The sequence below is a fragment of the Setaria viridis genome, chromosome 3 (genome assembly GCF_005286985.2).
Source record: "Setaria viridis chromosome 3, Setaria_viridis_v4.0, whole genome shotgun sequence".
Classification (NCBI taxonomy): domain Eukaryota; kingdom Viridiplantae; phylum Streptophyta; class Magnoliopsida; order Poales; family Poaceae; genus Setaria; species Setaria viridis.
In genome coordinates, this window is record NC_048265.2 from 48,751,043 (window position 1) to 48,774,195 (window position 23,153).

The following is a 23,153-nucleotide window of genomic DNA, read 5'->3' on the forward strand; positions in this document are numbered from 1 at the left end:
TGCCGGACGGCTGGAGGAGGAGCGGACCGCGACGAGAGCTATTTGAAAATAGATAGGGGTCTAAATGGAAATAATCGGATCGCGACTATTAATCACGATCTAAATAGAGGGGGTTATATGTTAATATTTGGGGTAAAGTGAAAATATTCAGGTTGCAACTATTCGTCACGATCCAAATCAGCGTATTGGAAACAATAACCGGAAGCGTTCTGCAAATGTTTCGGGCCGGCCGGCGACATGGAAGCTGGCGAGGTCGCGCGCGGCGCCGGCGTCGGACTCCGCAGCTCCGCTCGACCGCGCTTTCCCCATCGATAACGCGCGCGTCCCGGGCTCCCGGGGCTCTAGTTCGTCCGGAGATGCTCTGGCTGTTGGGTGTTCGGTGGTAGCCTCAGGGGAGCTAGCTAGCACATAGCAGCAGGTGAGGCGGCGACGGCGACGTGGTACGAGCAACACCGCGGCGCCGCTCCCGCTCCTGCATGACGAGGACGGCCGGCGCCGGCGCCCCTGGAGTTGAATGGTTACCGCGCCGGAGCTCCGGGCTGCCGTTCAGGGATGGCGGGCGACTTGCTGTCCCGCACCGCCGCGACAGGCGGGCACGGCGACGAGAGCACACGTCCCCGCCGGGACGCGGTCGCCAGCTCCGACGACGCGCCTGCGCGGCGCGACCTCCGTGCCTCCACGCCGCCGGCAGCCACGGAGCCCATGCGGCTGTTTCGCACCCGCCGTCCGGCGTCGACACGCTGCACGCACCGCCTGCCTGGCGCGCTTCGCCCGCGCTTGAATAATCACAAGAGCTCGCTCACAAATCTCGTCTCGAAATGGAAGTAATCGGGGTTATCTCCTCCATAGTCGGCAAACCTTGTGCCTGCAAGGTAAATGGACGAGACACCTTTCTTACTTAACCAAGCAAATACTCCGTCCTTTTCAAATTATTATTCGTTTTAAAAATTATTATTCGTTTTAACTTTTCTAAGTACATAGATTTTGATATGCACCTAGATATAAACTCATATCTAGATATATAGAAAAAGTAATGTATTTAGAAAAATCAAAAGGAATTGCAATTTATGATGGAGGAAGTAAAACATACTGATTCTTAACAACTCGCATTTAAACCATCTAGTTCATTTTCGAGTTGTATTCTTTTTTTTTTGAAATGGCTTCTTGAGTTGAATTCGAATTGTACTAAATTGGTTGTACATACAACTTATACAAGCATATATAAGAATAAAATAAATAAGCGGTCTCTAAACTTGTCATGGGATCGGATGTCATTTAGGTACTGAGCTCTCAAAATGCATTTTCAGGTCCATGAACTTGTCTCAAGATGTCATCTGGATCCCTAAACGCTCAAAATATATTTTCACGTCCCCCAACTTGTCTCAGGATGTTGCCATCAGAGTCCTTACATTCTCGAAGTGCATTTTAAGATCCACCAATTAAGCGTCAAGAAACACACGCGTGATCACTGACATAAGGTAGTTGCCTTCCACATGCGTGATCACTGGCATAAGGTAGTTGCGAAGGCAGCGAGTAAGGAGGAAGCATTGCTATTAGCGATGGGTGTCAAGTTTTAAGATTTGAAAATGTATTTTAAAAATAGCTTCAAGAGCTTTCGCCGATCCAGCACGGTAGAAGTGGCCAATTTCCAATCTTATAACAATAAAAAAGCATTTTATGTCTTGAAGAATGTATTACGGACAATGCCAGTAATTAACAGCACACACCAACACGCTAGTCACTGGTCACTACTCATACAGCTGGGTGTACGAGTATTCCAGTAAAACACATCACGTATATATACACTTGATCCGGTGTGGCCGCACGACGCGAGCACAACAATGCAAGCAATCCCCCCATCAGGCATCATCCGGCCACACGGAACTTATCATATCAGCTGGTGGCTGAAAGCTAGGATGGTCGCCACGAATGCTCGGCGAGACGACGGTACACACAACAGTAACACGTACACACGGCACACCTCAGCAAAGCGTCATCTCTAAGGTTGCGCCGGCGGCGCAGCTCTCACGGTCACGGCTTCCATTGCTCATCTCGATCACGCGATGTCGCTCACATTGGGGACTGCGTCACGGGCATTACGGCGGCGCTGCCCATCCCGACCTCCTCGTCCAGAACATCCTCCTCCGTCGCGACCGGCGGCCTCGCCTTGGGGTCGAACCTCTTGCTCTTGGGGTTGGTCGCCGGGTCGTACCTCTTGATCACCAGCACGGACGCCGACGTCCTGAACTCGGGCGACACCAGGTAGCTCCCCACGGGTCCCAGCTCGTCGGGCCTCTCCACCAGCGGCGCCGTCGGCGGCATCCGCCCCACCACGAACACGTTGAAACCCGACAGCGACTCGATGGTCTCCAGCACCTGCTCCCTCGTGTACGCCTCCGGCTCCTCGAACCGCACCGACCCGTCCTTCGCCGCGCCCACCTTCGCCTTGAACGCCTCCACCGCCGCCTCGTCGGCCGCTTCCTCCTCCCCCGACCCCGACTGCAGCCGGCGGCTCGGCTGGAACCTCGCCAGCGTGATGGCGACGCCCGGGTGCTCCGCCATGCGCGTCGCGTAGGCCAGCGCCTCGCGGTCGTCAGGCCCGCCGAAGAAGAGCGCCACGACGGAGAAGGAGACGTTCTTGGCCGACACCTGCGCGTGCCCGCCGAGGCCGCGGTCGACGAGGATGGCGACGGAGCAGGGCGCCTCGCGGAGCACGCGCTTGTTGATGGCGTGGTACGCGGAGCCGAGAGACTGGAAGGAGCCGTCGTGGTGGAGCGCCTTGTGGTACGGCATGATGACGATGGCCGCGCGCTTGTCGGCGGCGCTGTCGATGACGTCCCGGTGGATGGTGTCGAGGTCGGAGATGGCCGTCATGGGCCGCACCCGCACGGAGCTCAGCTGCTGGAACGCCTCGAACGCCACCACCATCTGCTCGGTGCGCTGCTCCTTGCTGTTGAAGAAGGGCATGCCGTCGCGGCGGGCGCGGTGCACCAGGCTGATGGCCGACGACCGCTCCGAGAGCTCCACCAGGTGCATCGCGTACATGGTGAGGCGGCGGCGCCCGGTGCCCCGCGACGCCTCCACCAGGTTGAGCAGCGTCGGGATGTGGCGGTTGGTGTGGAAGCAGGCCAGCACGCGGAGCTCGTTCTCCGCGTCCCCGGCCGTGCACTCCACGGTGCGGCGCTTGTACGGCACCGTCTTCCTCGCCGGCTTGTAGATGGCCATGACGATGGGCGTCGTGATGAAGGTGGTGAACAGCGCCATGAGCACCAGGATGGCGAACGCCTCGTCGTTCAGCACCTTGCGGTCCCGGCCGATGTTGAGGACGATGAGCTCGACGAGCCCCTTGGTGTTCATGAGGAAGCCGAGTGTGATAGCCTCCCGCACGGGGATCTTGACGAACAGGGACGTGATCACCGTGCCGCCAATCTTGCCGAGGCATGCGTTTGCGATGACGAGCACGAGCAAGCCCCAGGACTTGGCCCCTTTGATAGTGGCCACATTGGTCTTGAGGCCACTGGAGACGAAGTAAAGCGGGAGGAAGAGCCCTGAGATGAGGTCCTCCACCTTCTCGATGAGCACACCAGCGAAAGGCCCGTCCTTCGGTACGACGATGCCGACCATGAAGGCACCAAACAGAGCATGAATGCCAATGATGTCGGTCACGAAACCAGCAGCGAGGACAATGGCGAGGGTGGCGCAGATGTAGACCTCCTTGACTGGCTCGCCCTCAGGTGACCGACGTGCCATCCAGGCCAGCACCGGGCGGAGGAACAAGCAGATTGCAATGACGAAGCCGGTAGCAGTCAGCAGCACCCACAGGGAAACTATCGGTGACCCAGAACCAGAGAGAGCAATGGCAAGTGCTAGCAGGATCCAGGCAGCAACGTCATTGACCGCAGCTGCAGACATGGCCATGCGACCAAGGTCAGTGGTCAGAAGCTTCAGCTCGGCCAGGATACGGGCGAGAACCGGGAAGGCGGTGATGGAGAGCGCGACGCCCATGAAGACAAGGAATGGCCCCTGTGGCGCCCCCTTGACAATGGTGGCACGGAACGCAAAAGATGTGCCGATGCCAAGCGCGAACGGGACAGATATGCCAGCAAGCGCGATGGCGAGGGCCTTCTTGCCAGTGCGGCGGATGGCAGAGATGTCGAGCTCGAGGCCGACGAGGAACAGGAAGAAAAGCAGGCCGAGGTTGGCCAGCGTGTCCAACACTGTCATGCTCTGGGCTGGGAACACGGTGTGCAAGAACTTTTCACTCCGGCCCAGAGCCGACGGGCCCAGCAGAATTCCTCCCTGCATCATCATTCAGGCAAACCAAGCAAGGCATGTGAGTGACCAAGTTTCAGCATCGTTCATCAAATCAGATGTCAAAAATACGAATTCAAATGTGTGTAAAATTGTAGGTCAATTGTGTTCACAAACTATGAAATATCTATTTTAGTTAGAACTTAGGATCAATGTTTGTTGCTGCGAATGAATTGTGAGGAAGAAACAATAATATAGACTCCATCACTCCAGAAGAAATATATATAGCGGCTAAGCGCAGATTTTTCCACGTTCCTCAAGACCTCAACTCATCTCCAGTATATGAATTATATAGTGAGATAACAGGGACGACCCTTCATTCTTCATAGGGACATGTTAGAACGTACCTAGTAGTTTGTTTATAGAACTAGAGCTATTGACAATTAAAGTAATTTCGTACAATGTCACTTGACTGACGATAATGATGGAAGCAACAAAAAAAATGTTTGAAAAGTATGTGAAGGAATATATACTATGTGTGCCAATAGCCGTTACTTCCCTTACTACTAATAAAACATCGTTTAGTAATTGTTGCAGTAGTATCTGTATCATTTTTTCTTGATTAAGTAATCTCTGCAGGTCACTGACAGCTAGGTTGGCAGGTAGCTGCAAGAAGTCTAAGCATCCTTCCAATAATACACTTAAAAATGCCGCCTTGGTTTCCCTATACATTTGTTTCTGTAGATACCCTCCATAAACTAGTGTTGACTTTAATGACTAAAATAAAGACAAGCAGGGCAAGCAAAAGACGGTGAGATGAACCATCCCCTATAACCTTCCCTCGTTCATTTCTTGATCGATTCAAGAATCTACAATAAAATACGGTGTGTCATCTGAACATGTGGGGAACGGGTGGTTCAGTTAGTCAAATAGTAGGACATTTGAGCGACGAAGCGGGAAGCCGCAAGGTTGTTGATGTTGATATATGCGTGTGCAGATACTGTGAATACCATGGAGGTAAAGCTGTGAATTGAATCGAAATACCCCCTTTTCTTGAAAAAAAATGGTGACAGCAGATTGGCAACTGAATCCTACCAGCATGAATATATGCAAGTTCTAATCAGATCCTCGAATCTTTTTCAAAAACAGAAGATAAGCTGTTATGGTAAAAATGGTGTCCCCCAAACGTGGTGCAAGCAAAGAGTTGAGTACAAGTCTTCCATTTTGGACTTTGTTTATCTCTAAGAAGATGCTTGGAGCCTCCTTTTCTCCTGTGCAAACAAAGTATCCTTGCTAATCTCTAGACTGACGGATACTATAAAATTCTGAGACTGGTGGGCGATCTCTGAATGCAGGGCTATCTGGGGCAGGCCTCCCCCAGGGAGTTGGGAACTTGGGATCCGGCCCGCCTGAATCTACTGACTACTAGCTGTGTATACCACGTGATGTGATGAGTTGTATGGCTCGGTGCTACCTTACTTAGTAGCACCGCACGATTTGAGGAGCAAGCTGGGATAAAATAATCGTCACAGTAGCTAATTTGGGGTGTATGATTGATTATTGGCTCCAAATCACCGCGTACTAAGCAGCGGATTTGCTGTTGCTTATCACAGTGATCTTCTTCTTCCTTTATTCAGAAGGGCCGGTGAGGAAATTAAATGAATTGGTCCATTCTTTTTGTCTATTCCACGTACTTACTATGAAATTGTTGAGGAAAATGGATATCCTTTCATAAGGCCGAGTGAGTCCACAGCGCTCAGGGTAGTCTTGTTTGAAATTTCTGCCAAATTCCTAAACCGGAAAAGGCTGTGGCAGTCTGAAACAGTGAGCGGTTGAAATGGAAGGGTGAGATGCCCCCAAGCAAATTCTCACCGAATACCAACCCCTATCGATTTCTACTCGGATGCTCATCACCAGCTGTTGTCAGGAAAAAAAATTGCGATGGTCAAAAGGAACTTCCCCCAAGAAAATGGTAACTGGAACATGAAATTGGTCAGTTCCATGCATCTAACTGCATGAAGCATGATCCCCGGAAGATTCAACTCGGCTGACTGACGGCTGAAGGTGTGAGCACAGGAGGCCCACAAAATCCAAGGAAGTTCAGTCAGCCGATGCATGTCCCCACCTCTGAACTACTAACCAAAATGGAGAGATGGGCGGGTCGTGCATCAGAAGGGAACAAGGGACGAAACTGCTAATGAGTAAAGGACAAAGGGCATGGTCCCGTCACAAAATTTCCTCCCCCGCAGTTGGATCGGCACCCGCAAGCCGAACGTGCGTGGGCGCGTCCCTATCGCCGCCCCCGGCGAGACCCGTGTCCGCACGGCACGGCGCCGCCCGCGCGTACGCGTCGCGGCAGGAGACGGCCGGGGACCCTCTGGAGTCCACAACCAAAGCCCTAGCGTCGTTGGAGCGGACCGCCGCTCCCAAATCCGCCCATCCCGACAAATCAAGCGAAAGGGCGAGCGGGGAGAACTTCGAATCGGGAGAGGGTGGAGGCGGCGCGCGGAAGAGGAACGAGACAGCGGGGAAAAAAGAACAAGAGGAACTCACGATGATCTCGGCGATGACGCGGGGCTGCCGGAGCGGGCGGAGGAGGTACGCGAGGCCGCGGGTGACGACGACGACGAGGCAGATCTGGAGGATGGCGAGCGGGAGCGCGTACTCGAGCGGGTTCTCCCCCTGGAACGCCCCCTGCGAGGTGGCCTTCATCGGCCCCGGGCACTTCGCCGTCGCGTTCGCCGCCATCGCCGCAGCAGCGATCTCGGATCACCAGATCACCACGCGCTGCTTGCTGGCCTTAAACCCCTCTTGCGCGCCGCCGCGCGCGGCTTGGTGGATCCGGCGTGGTCGATGTGGACAGAGGCGAGGCGAGTCACGCGTGACTGGAGGACGGTGGAGAAGTTGGAGACGGTTGCCGCAACAGGAGCCGCGTGTGGGATTTATATAGGCCGAGGGGCGCGGCCCGGGTGTGGGATTTAAATTAGTAATTAGTAATAGTAATGACGACGAACTTCTACGACAGTACGAGGGCAAAGAGTTCAACCTCGCCGGGGAACTACAGACTAGAGAGCGCTGCGTTACGTCTCGTGAGGACTCTTCGTTGAATTCTTGGCCCCCGTACAAGTTCATCATCATCGGACCATCCTACTATTACTGATTACTAACTTCCTAGTTCAAGACTCCTTTTAAGTCTCCAGATGAAGTCATTTATAGTTCCTGGATGGACGCTCTAGAAAAAGAGAGAAATTCTAGAAATTCTCAAAAAAAAGCAAAACATCCGACTATCGATGGGTAGACTCAAGTCATCATAGCCATCAATCGGTAGACTCAAGTCATCATAGTCATTGGATCTATTATGTTTTCTGAAAAATTACCCACCTGCGTTAATATGAAAATATACTAAAGTAACCCCCTAAATTCATATCTAAATTACACACCTCTGCCATTATATAAAATAAACTACAGTGACCTCCTAATCTTCCCATCATAAACAATATTTAAAATAACCTCTAAATTTGCAACTAAATTGTCCACCACTAATACTTAAAAAATAACTTAAAGTAACCCCTTGATCTATATTACCCATGTGGCCACGTATGCTATTACTAAAAATAACATGAAGTAACCCTACATTTGAATTCAAATCACCTTCATTAAAAAATATACACTAATATATGATTCTAAATCGTCTATGTCTTACCCTATTGGTATATGATATAATAATTAAAGTATATAGGCATGATATGGGTGACCAATTACAGAGATATACAAGAAGCGATAGGAATATAAATTTCTATGTTAAAATTATAGCTCAAACATAGAGTCCATTAAACAAATTCAAGTGCATATCTGCGATGCAAAATGAAAAGTTAATAATTGTAAATGTGGATGAAAATGTTATAGAGTAATTAGTACCTAAAATCTATCACAATCAGACGAAGATAATAAGTATATATCTATACTTTAAGTATAGTGTTCGAATATTCAACAAATGAGAAGTTGCTTGCAGTAATAGTTTTGACTTTTTAGCAATGTGGCCTCATTTTTTCCATTGAAGACTCCGCATTAGTTCGCATGAGACATGCTATATAAAAAAAGAAAATCCTAGAAATTCTCACAAAAATTAGAAACATCAAACATCAATCCTGTAAACTCTAATAATCATAGTCATTGGTCTATTATATTTTCCAAAAAGTTACCCTCCACTATCATTATAAAAATATTCTAAAATAGACCCTAAACCTATATCTAAATTACCAAGCTTTGCCATTATAAAAAAATAATCTAAAGTAACCTCATAATCTTCCTCCAATTTACTCATGCATATGATTATAAAGCATAACTTAAAATATTATTATAAATTTGTATCTAAGTTGCCCATGTATGGTGTTATTATAAAAGTAAACATCTAAATCTTGATCTAATTATCTTCATGTGTAGCATACAGAAATGTCCAAAAGTAAACTAATACATGATTCTAAATTACCTATTTATATCATTATTAATATAGAAATACTAAGTTAAGGTACATAGGTATGATGAATGTGACCATGTAGACCATTTATACATGTATTTGTGGAAGTGATGAAAGATATTGATTTTTACGTTAAACACAATGTATGGTATGGAGGTGCAATACAAAATGAAAAAAGTATGAATGTGGATGAAAGAGTGTATAGAGTAATTACTATTTAAAAATCAATCACAACGGGATAAAAATAAGTACAAGGCCAGTAAGTGAGCAAATGTCACATTTGCGGCCGTAGATGGGGATTGTGTGTGTATAGGTTATGGGCAACATCTAGGTTAATTATCATCATCGTAATTAACAAGACCACTTGTTCTCACGTATACTATAGTACCCCGGCCGGCCCTCCAACGTACGTACGACACGCGGACAGGAGGAGATGGCAACTAGCTAGTGGTATAGCACTCGGAGCAACTCGTTCTGCAGACGACGTCATAGGTGACGAATGGCAGGGCTAGTTGATTATTGAGCGCCCATGTTTTGAACTATAGGGAAAAAAGAAAATTCATTTTGGCCATGGAAGAAAAGAGAGTGCGAAGAAGTAGGACTTGACGGATGGTGATCAGAGCCGACCGGTTGGTCTCTAACTATAAGGAGCTCCATCAAATACTGTGGATCTTTTGACTCGGGCGTGTAACATGTGTTACAGCTTCGTTCTCGGCGCCAAACATAAAATCAATCCATGCATATAGATATATACAATGTATGTTCTACCTTCCGCGCGTTATTCTCGCATACTTGAGGTAAGCTAGTACCTCGTTTCGATCCGCTACTACCATATATAAGCTACAAAAAATAGTTGAGGTAAGCTAATAACCTTAAGAGCAACTCCAAAAGTTCCAAAAACTTCTTCTCTAAAATGAGGTATTGGGGGCTATGCTAAATTTTTTTCCCCTAAAACATATCAGCTCACAACAGACATTAAAAACTACTCCTCAATAATTCAAAACAGGCCACGTCATCGTATTGGGCTCATTAAGATCCGTTACTTTTTTCCCACCACCGTGACCAAGAGCCCCCTCGTGTCGCTAGCCCTTGCACACACGGTACCCGTCAAAATCCTCCGTCCGGTACCCCTCTCATGCTGCCAGCCCCTACGCACGAAGGACTCACGCCGGCAGCCCCTGCGCACGGAGGAGCAGTCCTGCGCCCTCTAGTCACACCGGGCTGCGCACGGAGGACAAGTCACGCCGGCAGCCCCTGCGTCCTGCAACCTCCAAGTCACGCCGGATCAAAGTAAGGATTCACGTCCATTGAGGCATGTGGTCCCCGCTAGGCCATTGAGATCCAATTTAAATGTCTACTAATGCAAAACTTCCAGGCAAATGGTAGAGATCTGAAACAAGCACCCGTACCCCTTGACCTTTGTTCCATTCTCGCTTTGTGAACGCCAGTATACTCATTTCTCCAGTTTGCAGCTTCTGAATTTACGCTTACAAACGAGTCTAGAATAACATTACATAAAAGCACCCATCAATTGGCTGTAGAGAACATAATGTTTCCAGACTCTGAAACAGTGAAAGAAACCAAGCAAATGGCGCAAATTGAAGCCTGAAACAAGCATCGATCAGCACCGGAACGCAACTTTGCAGATTGAACCATGGAGACCAACAGATTCAAAATCACCACAGATACATATAATTCTTGCGGTTCTTCAGATTGCAGGTTGATTAGTTCTGATGGGTTCTCCAAAGAAACAACAAGGCAATTGTACACAACATAGAGCCATGAGCAACACTGCATCGATGTTGAGCACTCCGCGGGTCTCCTCGTAGATGAGGCCAGAGATGCTCTTGACGCCGCTCCTTCTAGCTAGCCTCCGGATTGCCGGCTTGGTGATGCCCTAGATGTTGTCGCGGAGCACCTTGCGGTGGCGCTTGGCGCCGCCCTTGCCCAGACCCTTGCCGCCCTTGCCGCGCCTCGACATCATCGGAAATCGGGAAGCTTCACTCGCAGCAACCTCCGACTTCCACCAGCACAAGATGCAGCAAACCACGGTAGCAGGTCGAAGCCCACCCGGACGAGGCACTCCCTCGCCACCTCCTTCGGCAACCTGGGGATCAGCTCGCCCCACCGGCACTGCTGCCCCTCACCCGCTGCTCGCCCCGCCGCCACCGCTGCGTGTGCAGGAAGGTCCGGCTGCTCAGGTGCGCGGCCAGCGGGCACTGCGGGGTGGCCGGGAAAAAAACGCGCACGGGCGGATTGGGAAGACTGGGCGTCGTGAAAATATGCGGGGCGAAGGGTGTTTTGTTCGCGTCGCTAATCTTTTGGGGAGTTTTAAGTGGACTGTTGGAGTTCTTTTTTTCTCTTTTTTTCCCCTAAAGAAGATATTGAGGGTAAGATTAGCAACCTTTTGGAGTTGCTCTAACAACCATCAAGATTATTCCCCTTATATTGTGTCTTATTGAAAACCAATGTGAGTATTATATCGTGCCTTGTTTTTATCATTAATGTACTGTAAGCATGATTTATACATATTTACACTAACTTTTTGGATGGTAATATTTAAATTGATTCCAGGAATACTGTCAAGACGCATATATTACTTTGGATGTAATGAAACTAATTTGACGTTGTACAAGTTGATGATTATTTATGTTGACTTGGTCAAATTAATGTTGAAGAAGATTTTTTTTGACAAATGTTAAGGGAAGATTGATTTAGAACAAAACTAAAATTGTCTATATTTTATAAGGAGGTGGTAAGTAGAGTGTGCACGCAAAACACCAAAAGAATTCGATTTCTTTTTGGATCGTCCACGCACACTCACTACTGGAAAATACAACTTTAGTCCCGGTTGGATAGGGTCATAGATTTTGAAAATCCAATCGGAACTAAGTTTTCAAGATAAAAGGTGGTCCTTTAGTTCCGAGTCAAGACCCCCTTTAGTCCCGGTTGGTAAAACTAGGCGGGACATTTTGTCCCGCCAGATTTTTTTTTCAACCCAGTAGCCGTTACAACTGGGACTAAAGGAGCTCCTTAATCCCGGTTGTTATTACCAACTAGGACTAAAGAGTCCTTCGTCGGTGGTGAATTTTTAACCCAGGACAAAATATCCTTTAGTCCCGGATCCAAAACTATCCAAAACAAAAATGGTAACAAAAATGGTTGGATGAAAGGTGTGCTCGTACCGGTGCCACGCATAAAGTCGTTGCTGGCGGGCGCGTACTGTGCACATGGACAAGTTAAGACCGAACAGAAGGGTTAGCAGCAGTTAGTCGTCGGAGGGGCCTCTCCATGTCCACTTGGCTGAGCGTGGACTTGGACTTTCCGCGCCAAGTCGGTTGTCGGTTCGTTCCGGGAGCTAGCAGCTGGGCGTGCATAGACTGTATGCACGTGTGGATGTGCGTGGACTTGGACTTCTTCTTCTTCTTCTTCTCCACTCGACTTGAGCCGACTGGTAGCTACGACCTTAATCAACTTTGGCTTATACCAATCATGGCAGGTACTCGTGGGAACCAATGTACAGCTAGCTAACCGTTTGGTTAAGTTTATCTGGCATCCCAGCAGCCCGGCTGGTCTCTCACAGTGCATGAGGATCGATCGAGCTGGTTCTCCAAAAGAAAACAATGAGGATCGGTGCCCAAGTCAACGACGATGCATCCTCGATCGAGTGCTTCTCAAAACAGACATGTGTGTAACATATGTGTTCTATAGCCTTGCTCCATCGGCAGCAAACACAGGGGGAAAAAAATAAAGAATAATATGCGTTCTACAATCTTCCATGCGATCGTATCAACTCCGGATCTTTACAAATTATAAGCTCTAGTATAATTTTTTTTCAAAAAAAAATCCCGTGTATGCATTGCCGGCATTAAGGTTGGGTTGAGAAATTCTGAGACATGCAAGCAGGTCCACCAGTAAAAAAAAAAGGGAGGCCATCACAAGAAGCCAGTATGTCGGAGAGGGTATGGAGCCAGAAACTCTAAATTTCATTGTTAGACGGATCAATAGTTTATTCAAAATTTGAATCTTTTAGTCAAAATCTGCATGTCTGTCTCTATATAGATTCTAATTCCCAGACTGTTTCAAACTATTTGACGATATAAATCTTTTCGGACAATTAATTTTACTCGATTATGGTAATTTAGCGAGTGAAAGAGGTATGGCAATGCTTATTCTTATTTTTACTTTATTTTTTCTTCATGTATTTAGAGCCAATCAAACACATTATTGGACAACTTAATTGAATATTGTATACTTAATTGATAGAAAGTGTAGAATTCTACAATTAAATACATTCTCCTTACCTCTCTGCTCTTTGGAAGACCTTCGGACATCCCACGACACTCCTTTTGGAACATCTGGAAAAGCCGCAATGCTGTGGTGTTTGATAGGCTTCCGCTTCACCCAGCTCATGTGTTTCGCTTCGATCTACAGTAGCAAGATATGAGCATCTCTCGGAACAACTTGGCAATCCGAAGTGGACGGATTGCCTAAAAGAGTGGAGTAATCTCTCATGTAACATAGACTAGAAATAACATCTGTATTCCTTTTCTCTCCCCCTTTATAAAAACATGTACGCAATAACTTTCACGTTGCAATACAAAGTTCAGGCTGGCATTTAACCCGCTGTGGTTGACTTTATAAAAAAAACACTCGTGTAGTAATTTTTTACATATTGTTTTGCGAATTTGCCTACAATCAGATAATGTACAATCAGGTACTAAGTTTGATTTGCATCGTACCTGCTCTATTTCTTGAAGATTGCACAAGGAAAGGAACAAAGCTCAACAAGCACTCCCAGCAAGTGCGGTTCTTTATTGGGCGCCATGCGCATCAGGCCCTGGCGACCACGTCACCGGCACCACGCTGGATCTGCCCATCTCCGCCTCGTCCAGCACGTCCTCCTCCGTCGCCACCGGCGGCCTCGCCTCCGGGTCGAACCTCCTGCTCTTCGGGTTCGTCGCCGGGTCGTACCTCTTGATCACCAGCACCGACGCCGACGTCCTGAACTCCGGCGACGCCAGGTAGCTCCCCACGGGGCCCAGCTCGTCGGGATTCTCCACCAGCGCCGGCGCCGGCGGCATCCGCCCCACCACGAACACGTTGGACTTGGCCAGAGAGCCGATGGTCTCGAGCACCTCCTCCTTGCTGCACCCCTCCCGCTCCTCGAACCGCACCGACCCGTCCTTCACGCCGCCGACCTTGGACTTGAACGCCTCGACCGCCGCCTCGTCGTCGGCAAACTCCTCGTCGGAGTGCGGCGGACGGCTCGTCCGGAACCTTGCCAACGTGACGGCCACGCCCGGGTGCTCCGCCATGCGCGTCGCGTAGGCCAGCGCCTCGCGGTCGTCGGGCCCGCCGAAGAAGAGCGCCGCGACGGACAGGGACACGTTCTGGGCGGAGACCTGGGCGGGGCCGCCGAGGCCGCGGTCGACGAGGATAGCGACGGAGCAGGGCGCCTCGCGGAGCACGCGCTTGTTAATGGCGTGGTACACCGAGCCGAGCGACTGGAGGGAGCCGTCGGGCTGGAGCGCCTTGTGGTAGGGCATGACGACGATGGCGGCGCGCTTGCCGGCTGCGCTGTCGATGACGTCGCGGTGGATGGTGTCGAGGTCGGAGATGGCGGTCATGGCGCGCACCCGCACGGAGCTCAGCCGCTGGAACGCCTCGAACGCCACCACCAGCTGACCGTCCCCCCTGTCGGCGCTGTTGAAGAAGGGCACGCCGTTGCGGCGGGCGCGCTGGACCATGGTGATCGCCGACGACCTCTCCGATAGCTCCACGAGGTGCATGGCGTACACGGCGAGGCGGCGGCGGCCGGTGCCCCGCGACGCCTCCACGAGGTTGAGCAGCGTCGGGACGTCGCGGCTGGAGTGGAAGCAGGCGAGCACGCGCAGCTCGTCGGCGTCGTCGCCGCCGGCCACCGTGCGGCGCTTGTACGGCGCCGACGGCCGCGCCGGCTTGTAGACGGCCATGACGATCGGCGTCGTGATGAAGGTGGTGAAGAGCGCCATGAGCACCATGATGGCGAAGGCCTCGTCGTTGAGAACCTTGCGGTCCCTTCCGATGTTGAGCACGACGAGCTCGACGAGCCCCTTGGTGTTCATCAGGAAGCCGAGCGTGACGGCCTCCCGGACGGGGATCTTGACGAGCAGGGCCGTCGCCACCGCGCCGCCGATCTTGCCGATGCACGCGTTGGCGATGACGAGGACGAGCAAACCCCATGACTTGGCTCCGCTGATGGTTGCCACGTTGGTCTTGAGGCCGCTGGAGACGAAGTACAGCGGGAGGAAGAGCCCGGAGACGAGGTCCTCGACCTTCTCGATGAGCATGCCGGCGAACGGCCCGTCCTTGGGGACGACGACGCCGACGACGAACCCGCCGAACAGCGCGTGGATGCCGATGACGTCGGTGAGGAAGCCGCCAGCGAGGACGATGGCGAGGGTGGCGCAGACGTAGAGCTCCTTGACGGGCTCTCCCTCGCGGCACTGTCGCGCCATCCACGCGAGCACCGGCCTCACGAGCAGGAACGCGGCGGCGACGAAGGCGGCGGCGGTGAGGAGCACCCAGAGCGAGATGATCGGCGAGCTGGAGCCCGAGAGCGCGATGGCGAGCGCGAGGAGGATCCACGCCATAACGTCGTCGACGGCGGCGGCGGAGAGCGCCATGCGGCCGAGGTCCGTGGTCAGGAGCTTGAGCTCGGTGAGGATACGGGCGAGCACCGGGAACGCGGTGATGGAGAGCGCGACGCCCATGAAGACAAGAAACGGCGCGTGGGGGGCGTCCTTGACGATGGTGGCGCGGAAGGCGAAGGAGGTGCCGACGCCGAGCGCGAAGGGGAGCGCGATGCCGGAGAGGGAGATGGCGAGGGCCTTCCTCCCCGTGCGGCGGATGGCGGAGATGTCGAGCTCGAGGCCGACGAGGAAGAGGAAGAAGAGGAGGCCGAGGTTGGCCAGCGTGTCCAGCACCGTCATGCTCTCCGGCGGGAAGACGGTGTGCAGGAACTTGGTGCTCCGGCCAAGCGCCGACGGGCCTAGCAGGATCCCTCCCTGCACACACCGCCATTGCCAGTCGATCAGAAACACACACACGCATGCAGTCCAAGCTTCTTTGAGACACAGCCATCAGTGTGGATCTTGTTTTCTAGTGATTACGCAAGCACTGTTGTGTGTACTCGTACTAGTCAAAACAAGGTGCTTAGATTGGTCGGTGTGCAAATATTACTTTGACAAATAAAGTGCAAATCATACTATCCTAACTAGGCCGGCAATGAGAAAAATATTAACACATTTATAGAAACTGTCAAATCTGTATATTAGCTAGAGGGGCCTTCATATGATATGATAGTAGCTAGAGGGATCATATGGTATGCATGCAGAGGCTATGCAGCTGGCGACGGTGCATGGTAGCCGGCGGCCGCGGTGGCCACGGCGACGTCCGGCGACGATGTCGTACGTTCCAAAGCAACAGCAATATGTAGCCATCTGCTATGTGGAAAGGAGGAGGAGGACGACGACGGAGATCGAGCAAAAAATGGGAGGGGTCAGGCCGGCGTCGCTTACGATGATCTCGGCGATGACGCGGGGTTGCCGGAGCGGGCGGAGGAGGTAGGCGAGGCCGCGGGTGACGACGAGGACGAGGCAGATCTGCAGGATGATGAGCGGCAGCGCGTAGTCCAGCGGGTTCTCCCCCTGGAACGCCCCGTGCGACGCCACCTTCGCCATCGATACCAACTCCTCGAGACCTGGACAACCTAGCTCACCGATGACTTGACCACGTTCTGGCTGCCAAGAGTGCGGGTCCGTACTATGCATGGGTGCGTGTGTATCAGTGCATATATAGGAAGCCATAAGCCAAGGTGGTGGGCGATGGTGACCTCTCTCTCTCGCCTAGCCAACGGCAGTACAGTGATGGCCTGATTGGGTATTTGGATTCCGGGTTAAACTTTAGCCCTGTTATAATGTTTAGACACTAATTAGGAGTATTAAATATAGATTAATTATAAAATCAATTTCACAACCCCCAAGCTAAATCGCGAGACGAATCTATTAAGCCTAATTAGTCTATGATTTGATAATATGGTGCTACAGTAAACATTCGCTAATGATGAATTAATTAGGCTTAAAGATTCATCTCGTGATTTAGCCTAGGGGTTCTGCAATTAGTTTTGTAATTAGCTCATGTTTAGTTATCCTAATTAGCATCCGAATATCCGATGTGACACGGACTAAACTTTAGTCCCCTAGTGCATTCTTAAGCATATGATATTTATAAAGATAATTAGACTGGCCGAAACATGTATATTTAAGAAACAAAGAAAGTAGGTGGTTAAGTTTCATGGTGCTGCAATACTAAATAATCTATGTATAATTTTCAGAATTAGCACACCCGTTCGTTTTGAAAAAGTTTATAAGTTTCATAGTTAAAGAGAGATTCGAAATCCCAGACGATATGAGCAGTAGTAAAAAAGACACCTAATGTTATATTTTGGAATAATGAGTAACTCTCAATTATTATCAGAACTTCCAATAATTTTATTAAAAATCTGTTGCAACACGAGGACAATCCGGCTACACTTGCTAAAGGAAAGGGGGCGGGCGTTTGGGAGGACTTCTTATGAAATAGCTTCACTAGTAAAATCAGAGCCGGTGAAGAAAAAAAAACTTCACCCAACTTCTATTTTATTTTTTATCTCGGTTTGTGAAATGGCTTTGCGCTACAATGTCACATTTTGTGAAGATAGGTCAAGCTAGAGCCGGTAAAAGTCCTCCCAAATGGGCTCCAAAGCATTTCTCCATTCCCTAGCCGATGTAGACTCTATGTTGGCCGATGTAGACTCTTTTTTGTTTCATCAAAGTGGCTTTACATGAAATTTTGGCTTTCCGAAAAACTAAATTAAAGAGAAAGGCTACTAGCAGTAAAATAAAACGTAACACATATCACTTTCCATATATTGAATCCAAATACCTTGATAATTTTGCACGTCTCCAAACCCATTACCTTTTTTTATGCAAGATGTAACAAATAATAATTCAATGCGTTGTCGAAAAGGAAAAATAATTGAACCAAAATAGTAGGCTGCCTCTCCTTGTGATTGTCTTTGGACAATGCAATAATGCATTTGAAGAGTTGACGTTTGAATTTGTTTCTACTGGCTGCATGCCAAGTACTCCATCGAATTCGTAGCCGCAAAGTAACTTGCCGTACCAGTTCATAACAAGCTAAGGGGGCAAAAATTATATTCCATGATGCGCTTGGCCATCCTATCTAGTCAGTGCATTGGTGTCAACTGGATGTGTTCCAGTGGTTGCCTTCACAAATGGACAAACAGATTATTAAAACCAGCAGCAGAGAGTTGGCCTTTTGTCATACTAAAATATACTACCATATGCACATTATGCATCGTAATATATTGTGTTTTATTCTTCCGATGTATGACCTTGCAAAAACTAAATTGAAAATTGAGTATATAATGAATTGCAAGCAGGGGAGGGCAGACTTTTGAGCAATATATAAGCGCTCAACCCTCATGTCAGTCATGAGCTGTACGTGGGCAGCTTATCATCATCGTGGCACACTTGGAATAAAAAGATACGATAAAACACCCATTGCATGTGAAGAACAACTCTCATCGTTTGTACACTGGAGACTTGGCGTAGGTGGTGTACGTTGCTTTCACGTTTTTGCTTGCAATCTTATGCCAGCACTGTCACATGGACGTCTGCAGTGAATCAAGACTATGTTTTATGTACGGTGCAGAGTCCAATCTCTACTCAATTTGACTAGTCATCTTGGCTTTGATTTGCACGAATTTGACTATTCAGCATTTGGCTCGCGACAAGAGGTGCACAATTAACCAAAACAAATTCCGGAACGACTTAGATAGACTTGTCCAAGAGAATCGTCTTGCCTATCATGCATGGGATATTTCAGTTAGCAGACAGAAAGTACTAAAGCTTTGGCAAAGAAGAACCAGAAACTTATATAACTTCAGAACCAAAAACTTATAAAACTAATTCAGTGCCGTGATATGCACTGAATTACCTGCAGCAAATACTAGCGCTGGAGCATTTACCTGCAGCAAATTTGTCATGGAAACCAAGTTTCAAAATCGATCAAATAAACGGACCTGCATATGCACATGAGTACAGGATGTTCAATGTTTTTTTCAGATAAGGATGTGAATTAATAAATTAAATTGGACGTCTCAAACTATTAATACTGAAGGAAGCATCATCCATTGATTGTTTTCTCATCCCTAGCTCTGACTTTGCAAGATCGTGCACAGATCTATTGGCCTGCTGGCAAGTTAGCTTAGGGTCAACTTATATATCCATGTTATATTATGAACAAGTAACGCGGGTAAAGGGTGATAAGGTACGTTGCCCAACTACATGGTTGCATATGCGACTCCTCCATTTCTAAAGATTCAATACTACGGAACTAAGATTAAATAGTATTTTGTAAAATTACAATAAAAGATTTTTTTCTAATTAATTCTATCAGAGACATGCCAAGACATAGTTGCAAGATGAAATGAAGGCAAAAATACCGGAACTTGAACAAAAATTGACTTACGTAGTAGGTGCGGTGGTTATACTTTGTTGATGATAAGGATGAACTAAACTGCATATTGCAACTGACGATAATCATCCCTTGATTATTATTTTGCTAGTTTGCTTACTTCACATTCCTAATAAAAATGTCCAGTGCTTCCTAAGGTCTGACTTTGTAAAACCAAAGAAACCAAACTGAGCAACTGAATGATAGATCAATGAGGAGATGGAGGCCAAGGGGCTGCATTACACAAGCCTGGATAGGGGCTATGCACTCTACCAATCACACAGCCTAGGAGTCAAAGTTGCAATAGCTAACCGTGTCAAATTTTATATCAACATAGCAAGTAAACACATGTCCAGGTAACACATGTCTGGGTTGCATGTGTTATATATCACATAGTACATACTAACATGTAACAACAAAAGATTAAATAGTATGTAAAATAAACTTCCAATACTATGTACTAAGATTAGATGTATTTTGTAAAACTGCAATAAAGATTTTTTTGCCTAATTAATCCTCTAGACATGCCATGGCATAGTCGCAAGATGAAAATGACATGCAAAAAATACCAAAAACTTGAAACAATATTTGACTTATACCATTGCTGGTCAGATTTTGCTGATGAGAAGGATGGACTAAACAGAAAATTGCAATTGATAATCATGCACTGTTTACATTGCTAGTTTGTTTACTTCATGTTCCTAATAAAATTATCCAGTGTTTCCTGAGGTCTGACATTGCGAAATCAAGAAACTAAACTGAACAACTGAATGACATATCGATGAGCAGATGGAGGCCAAAGGTATCTGAGAGGAGTCAGAAGAGCATTGGCTAACCGTGTCAACTTAATTATATATGGTGATAACAAGTAACACAAGTCTGGGTTGCATATCCATTTTCCGTTAAATATAGCATGATACACATAATACATAGAGTTGTGTAACAATAAATTTTTCTAGTATGTAACTAAAGATTCAATACTATGCAACGAGTATTAAATAGTATTTCATAAAAGTGCGATAAAAGGTTTTTGTCTAATTAATCCTCTCGACGTGCCAAAATATAGTTTTTTTTTGTGGAACACATGCCAAACACATAGTTGCAAGACGAAGCAAAGACAAAAATATATACCATAACCTGAAAAAAAATTGACTTATATAGTTGGCGGTTAGCTTTTGTTGGTGATAAGGTCACATGATGGACTGGATTGCAAATTGCAATTGATAATAATCCCCGTTGCTTGCTAATTTGCTTACTCCACGTTCCTAATAAAATTACTAATTTGCTTACCCTAAACGATATATATTTAAGAATAGAGGGAGCATACACACACATACATTAATATTAAAGTGTGGTTGTTTCTTCCAACCATCATGGTTATTTTGCAAAAAAGTTCCTCAACTTTTTCGTAACCAACCCCCAGTCCTTGGATTAGTTCAACCATCGTCATATTTTACAAAAAAGCCCCCTAAACTTTCATGGAATCAACCCGCAGTCTGTGCATGTGGGCAGCAAAACAACCGTGACGACAAAGCTAAATAAAAGAATTCTTACATATTATTGTGTATATTCCAATCGGTTTTGGTCACTAACAGAAAGGGAGGAATTAATTTGGGCCACTTACAGATCTCCTGGGAGGAGGGCGGAGGGAGGATGACAAGGGCACTACCGTGAGGGTGTGGATGCCATCGGATTCCGTGATAGGGATGACTGGGAGCCGCCGACAAGGGGCGCCACCGGGCAGGAGCCTCACCGCCGGCCGCACCTGGTCCTGCGCTGGGGAGGAGGAGGGTGGAAGGAGGTGGACAGGGGCGATGGCGTGGGGGGGGGGAGGGTCGCTGGCGTGTGGGAGGAGGATTTCAGAGTGGGCAGCGGCCGCCGCCGGCTAAACCTTAGCGGCACATCGGACTCAAGCATCCCGACGTGAATAGAAACGAGAGACCGAGAGGGCGGAACAGCGGGGAGATACCATGGCGCTGGATGAGCTCCTCACCATGGCTACGGCCTCCTCACCCAGTCGTAGTGGGGGACGGAGAGCTCGTGACGGCGCGAGCCGCGAGGGAGATCGAGAGAAAGAGGTGAGGGATACCAAGGCTGCGGAATTCAGGGAGTTGGCCGGTTGGGTGTGGTGGGCCAGTTTGGGCTGCATTAGATAATTAGGCTGCTACACGTGAATGTCATTTCGTATCTTTGTATATTTCCCAGGAGAGTTACTTACCAGTTATGACGATCTTCGTTGTGCAATACTCGGTGATTTAACATTTTCACATTATAGCTTTATTTAGTTACCTTTGTATTCAATATCAAGTTATCTAAACTTCAACATCATGAGGTCTTTTATTTTAATATATTTCTCTCTTGGGTGCTCTAAATCTTCCTAAAAAGGAGAAACTCTAAGAAAATCATGAAATTCCAATAGTCGGTGGTCCAGCCATCCAGCAACGGAACCCCAACCTCTCATGTGGCTCTTCACCATCATACAGACCGCTATCCGCGTAGGCTTTGGCTAAAGCACGGGTGGTGGCGTGGAGGTGACAACATCAATATAGAAGCTAAGCGAGCATACATGAAACAAGAGAATAATAACCTGAGAGCGTGTAAAGATCCGTAGTAACGCACGGGCATTTCTGCATATATCACATAGTACATACAAACATGTAACAACAAAAGATTAAATAGTATGTAAAACAAACTTCCAATACTATGTACTCAGATTAGATGTATTTTGTAAAACTGCAATAAAGATTTTTTTTGCCTAACTAATCCTCTAGACATGCCATGGCATAGTCGCAAGACGAAAATGGCATGCAAAAAATACCAAAAACTTGAACAATATTTGACTTACACAGTTGCTGGTCAGATTTTTCTGATGAGAAGGATGGACTAAACAGAAAATTGCAGTTGATAATCATCCATTGATTACATTGCTAGTTTGCTTACTCCACGTTCCTAATAAACTTACTAAACATGTAACACTCGTGCGCAACCGCGTTGCATATTTGGATGAAGGAATAACAGTATCCCAGTCGTATACAACAGGAAATGTACAAATAATCCTTTAATTTCATTATTACATTGTTGCAGTCACTAGTCGGTCGGTACCGCTGCGTGCATATACGGGTGACGCGGCCACGCTCGCTAGTCGTCGTACACTTGTGTGCGTACGGAGGTGTTGGACTTTCTTGGCGCGTAGCTAGGGTGTGGCAGCGACGTCCCCTTCTGACTTTGCCACCTCGAATCCGACGTGTCTTCTGACCTTTTCTGCAGACAAGGATACCTCTGTCAACGACGTCAATTTGTTATCCTGCATTATTGTTGCTTGATGGAAGGAACGGAGAATCTGAGTTTGCTTATATGATGAGAGCAATTGTTCTATAGTTTGTACAACACAAGTCATTAGCACAAGTCAACCTTCAATAATCAAAGCAATTGTTCTATAGTTTGCTGAAAGACAATGTCAACCTTCAATAATGGATCTTAACACACGTCATTAGCTTCTGTACTAGACCTTTAATAATCACACGTGGCCGGGTTTAGTGCAAGTAATCAGATGATCATTGTAAATAATCAACCGTACATTTGGATTGCAGAAAAAAAAAACTATCCATAAGACCATAAGGAAACGCCATTATCATCTGCCGCCGTGTTCTGACTTTCTAACCTCTTTGCATGCATCATCATAGTACCTTCAGTTTCTGATCGAGAAGGTACCCACTCTTTTCTATTGGCTGCCTATCTCTCCTGTGTTGCTTGTTGCTTCCTCAAGGAAACAAACAACCGATGGATTGATTAAAGAACTTGTCAGTGATTCATCATCTGCCCGTGTATCATGCATCCTTATTAGTGTGGTGGCTAATCATAA

The 23,153-nt window shown here is 47.9% G+C and overlaps 2 protein-coding genes across 4 annotated transcripts; both read right to left on the reverse strand.

The window, feature by feature from the left end:
* Positions 1-1,638: 1,638 nt before the first annotated feature.
* Positions 1,639-13,158, reverse strand: LOC117849892 (cation/H(+) antiporter 19). 2 transcript variants are annotated; one of them, XM_034731627.2, is made up of 3 exons: positions 13,033-13,158; positions 6,805-10,227; positions 1,639-4,299 (listed from the first exon to the last, which is right to left on the reverse strand). In XM_034731627.2, exons 2-3 carry the CDS (start codon positions 6,997-6,999, stop codon positions 2,071-2,073), a joined length of 2,424 nt encoding a protein of 807 aa, XP_034587518.1. In that variant the 5' UTR covers positions 7,000-10,227; positions 13,033-13,158; the 3' UTR covers positions 1,639-2,070. The 2 variants fall into 2 exon arrangements, with proteins under 2 accessions (XP_034587518.1, XP_072149011.1); XM_072292910.1 differs by lacking the exon at positions 6,805-10,227.
* LOC117849893 (cation/H(+) antiporter 19) lies at positions 10,306-16,530 on the reverse strand. Of its 2 annotated transcripts, XR_004639121.1 has the most exons (4): positions 16,291-16,530; positions 13,471-15,777; positions 13,033-13,156; positions 10,306-11,100 (listed from the first exon to the last, which is right to left on the reverse strand). XR_004639121.1 is itself a non-coding variant. In XM_034731628.2 (2 exons), exons 1-2 carry the CDS (start codon positions 16,450-16,452, stop codon positions 13,543-13,545), a joined length of 2,397 nt encoding a protein of 798 aa, XP_034587519.1. In that variant the 5' UTR covers positions 16,453-16,530; the 3' UTR covers positions 13,341-13,542. The 2 variants fall into 2 exon arrangements, 1 of the variants encoding a protein (XP_034587519.1); XM_034731628.2 differs by lacking the exons at positions 10,306-11,100; positions 13,033-13,156 and having other exon boundaries at positions 13,341-15,777.
* Positions 16,531-23,153: the final 6,623 nt, after the last annotated feature.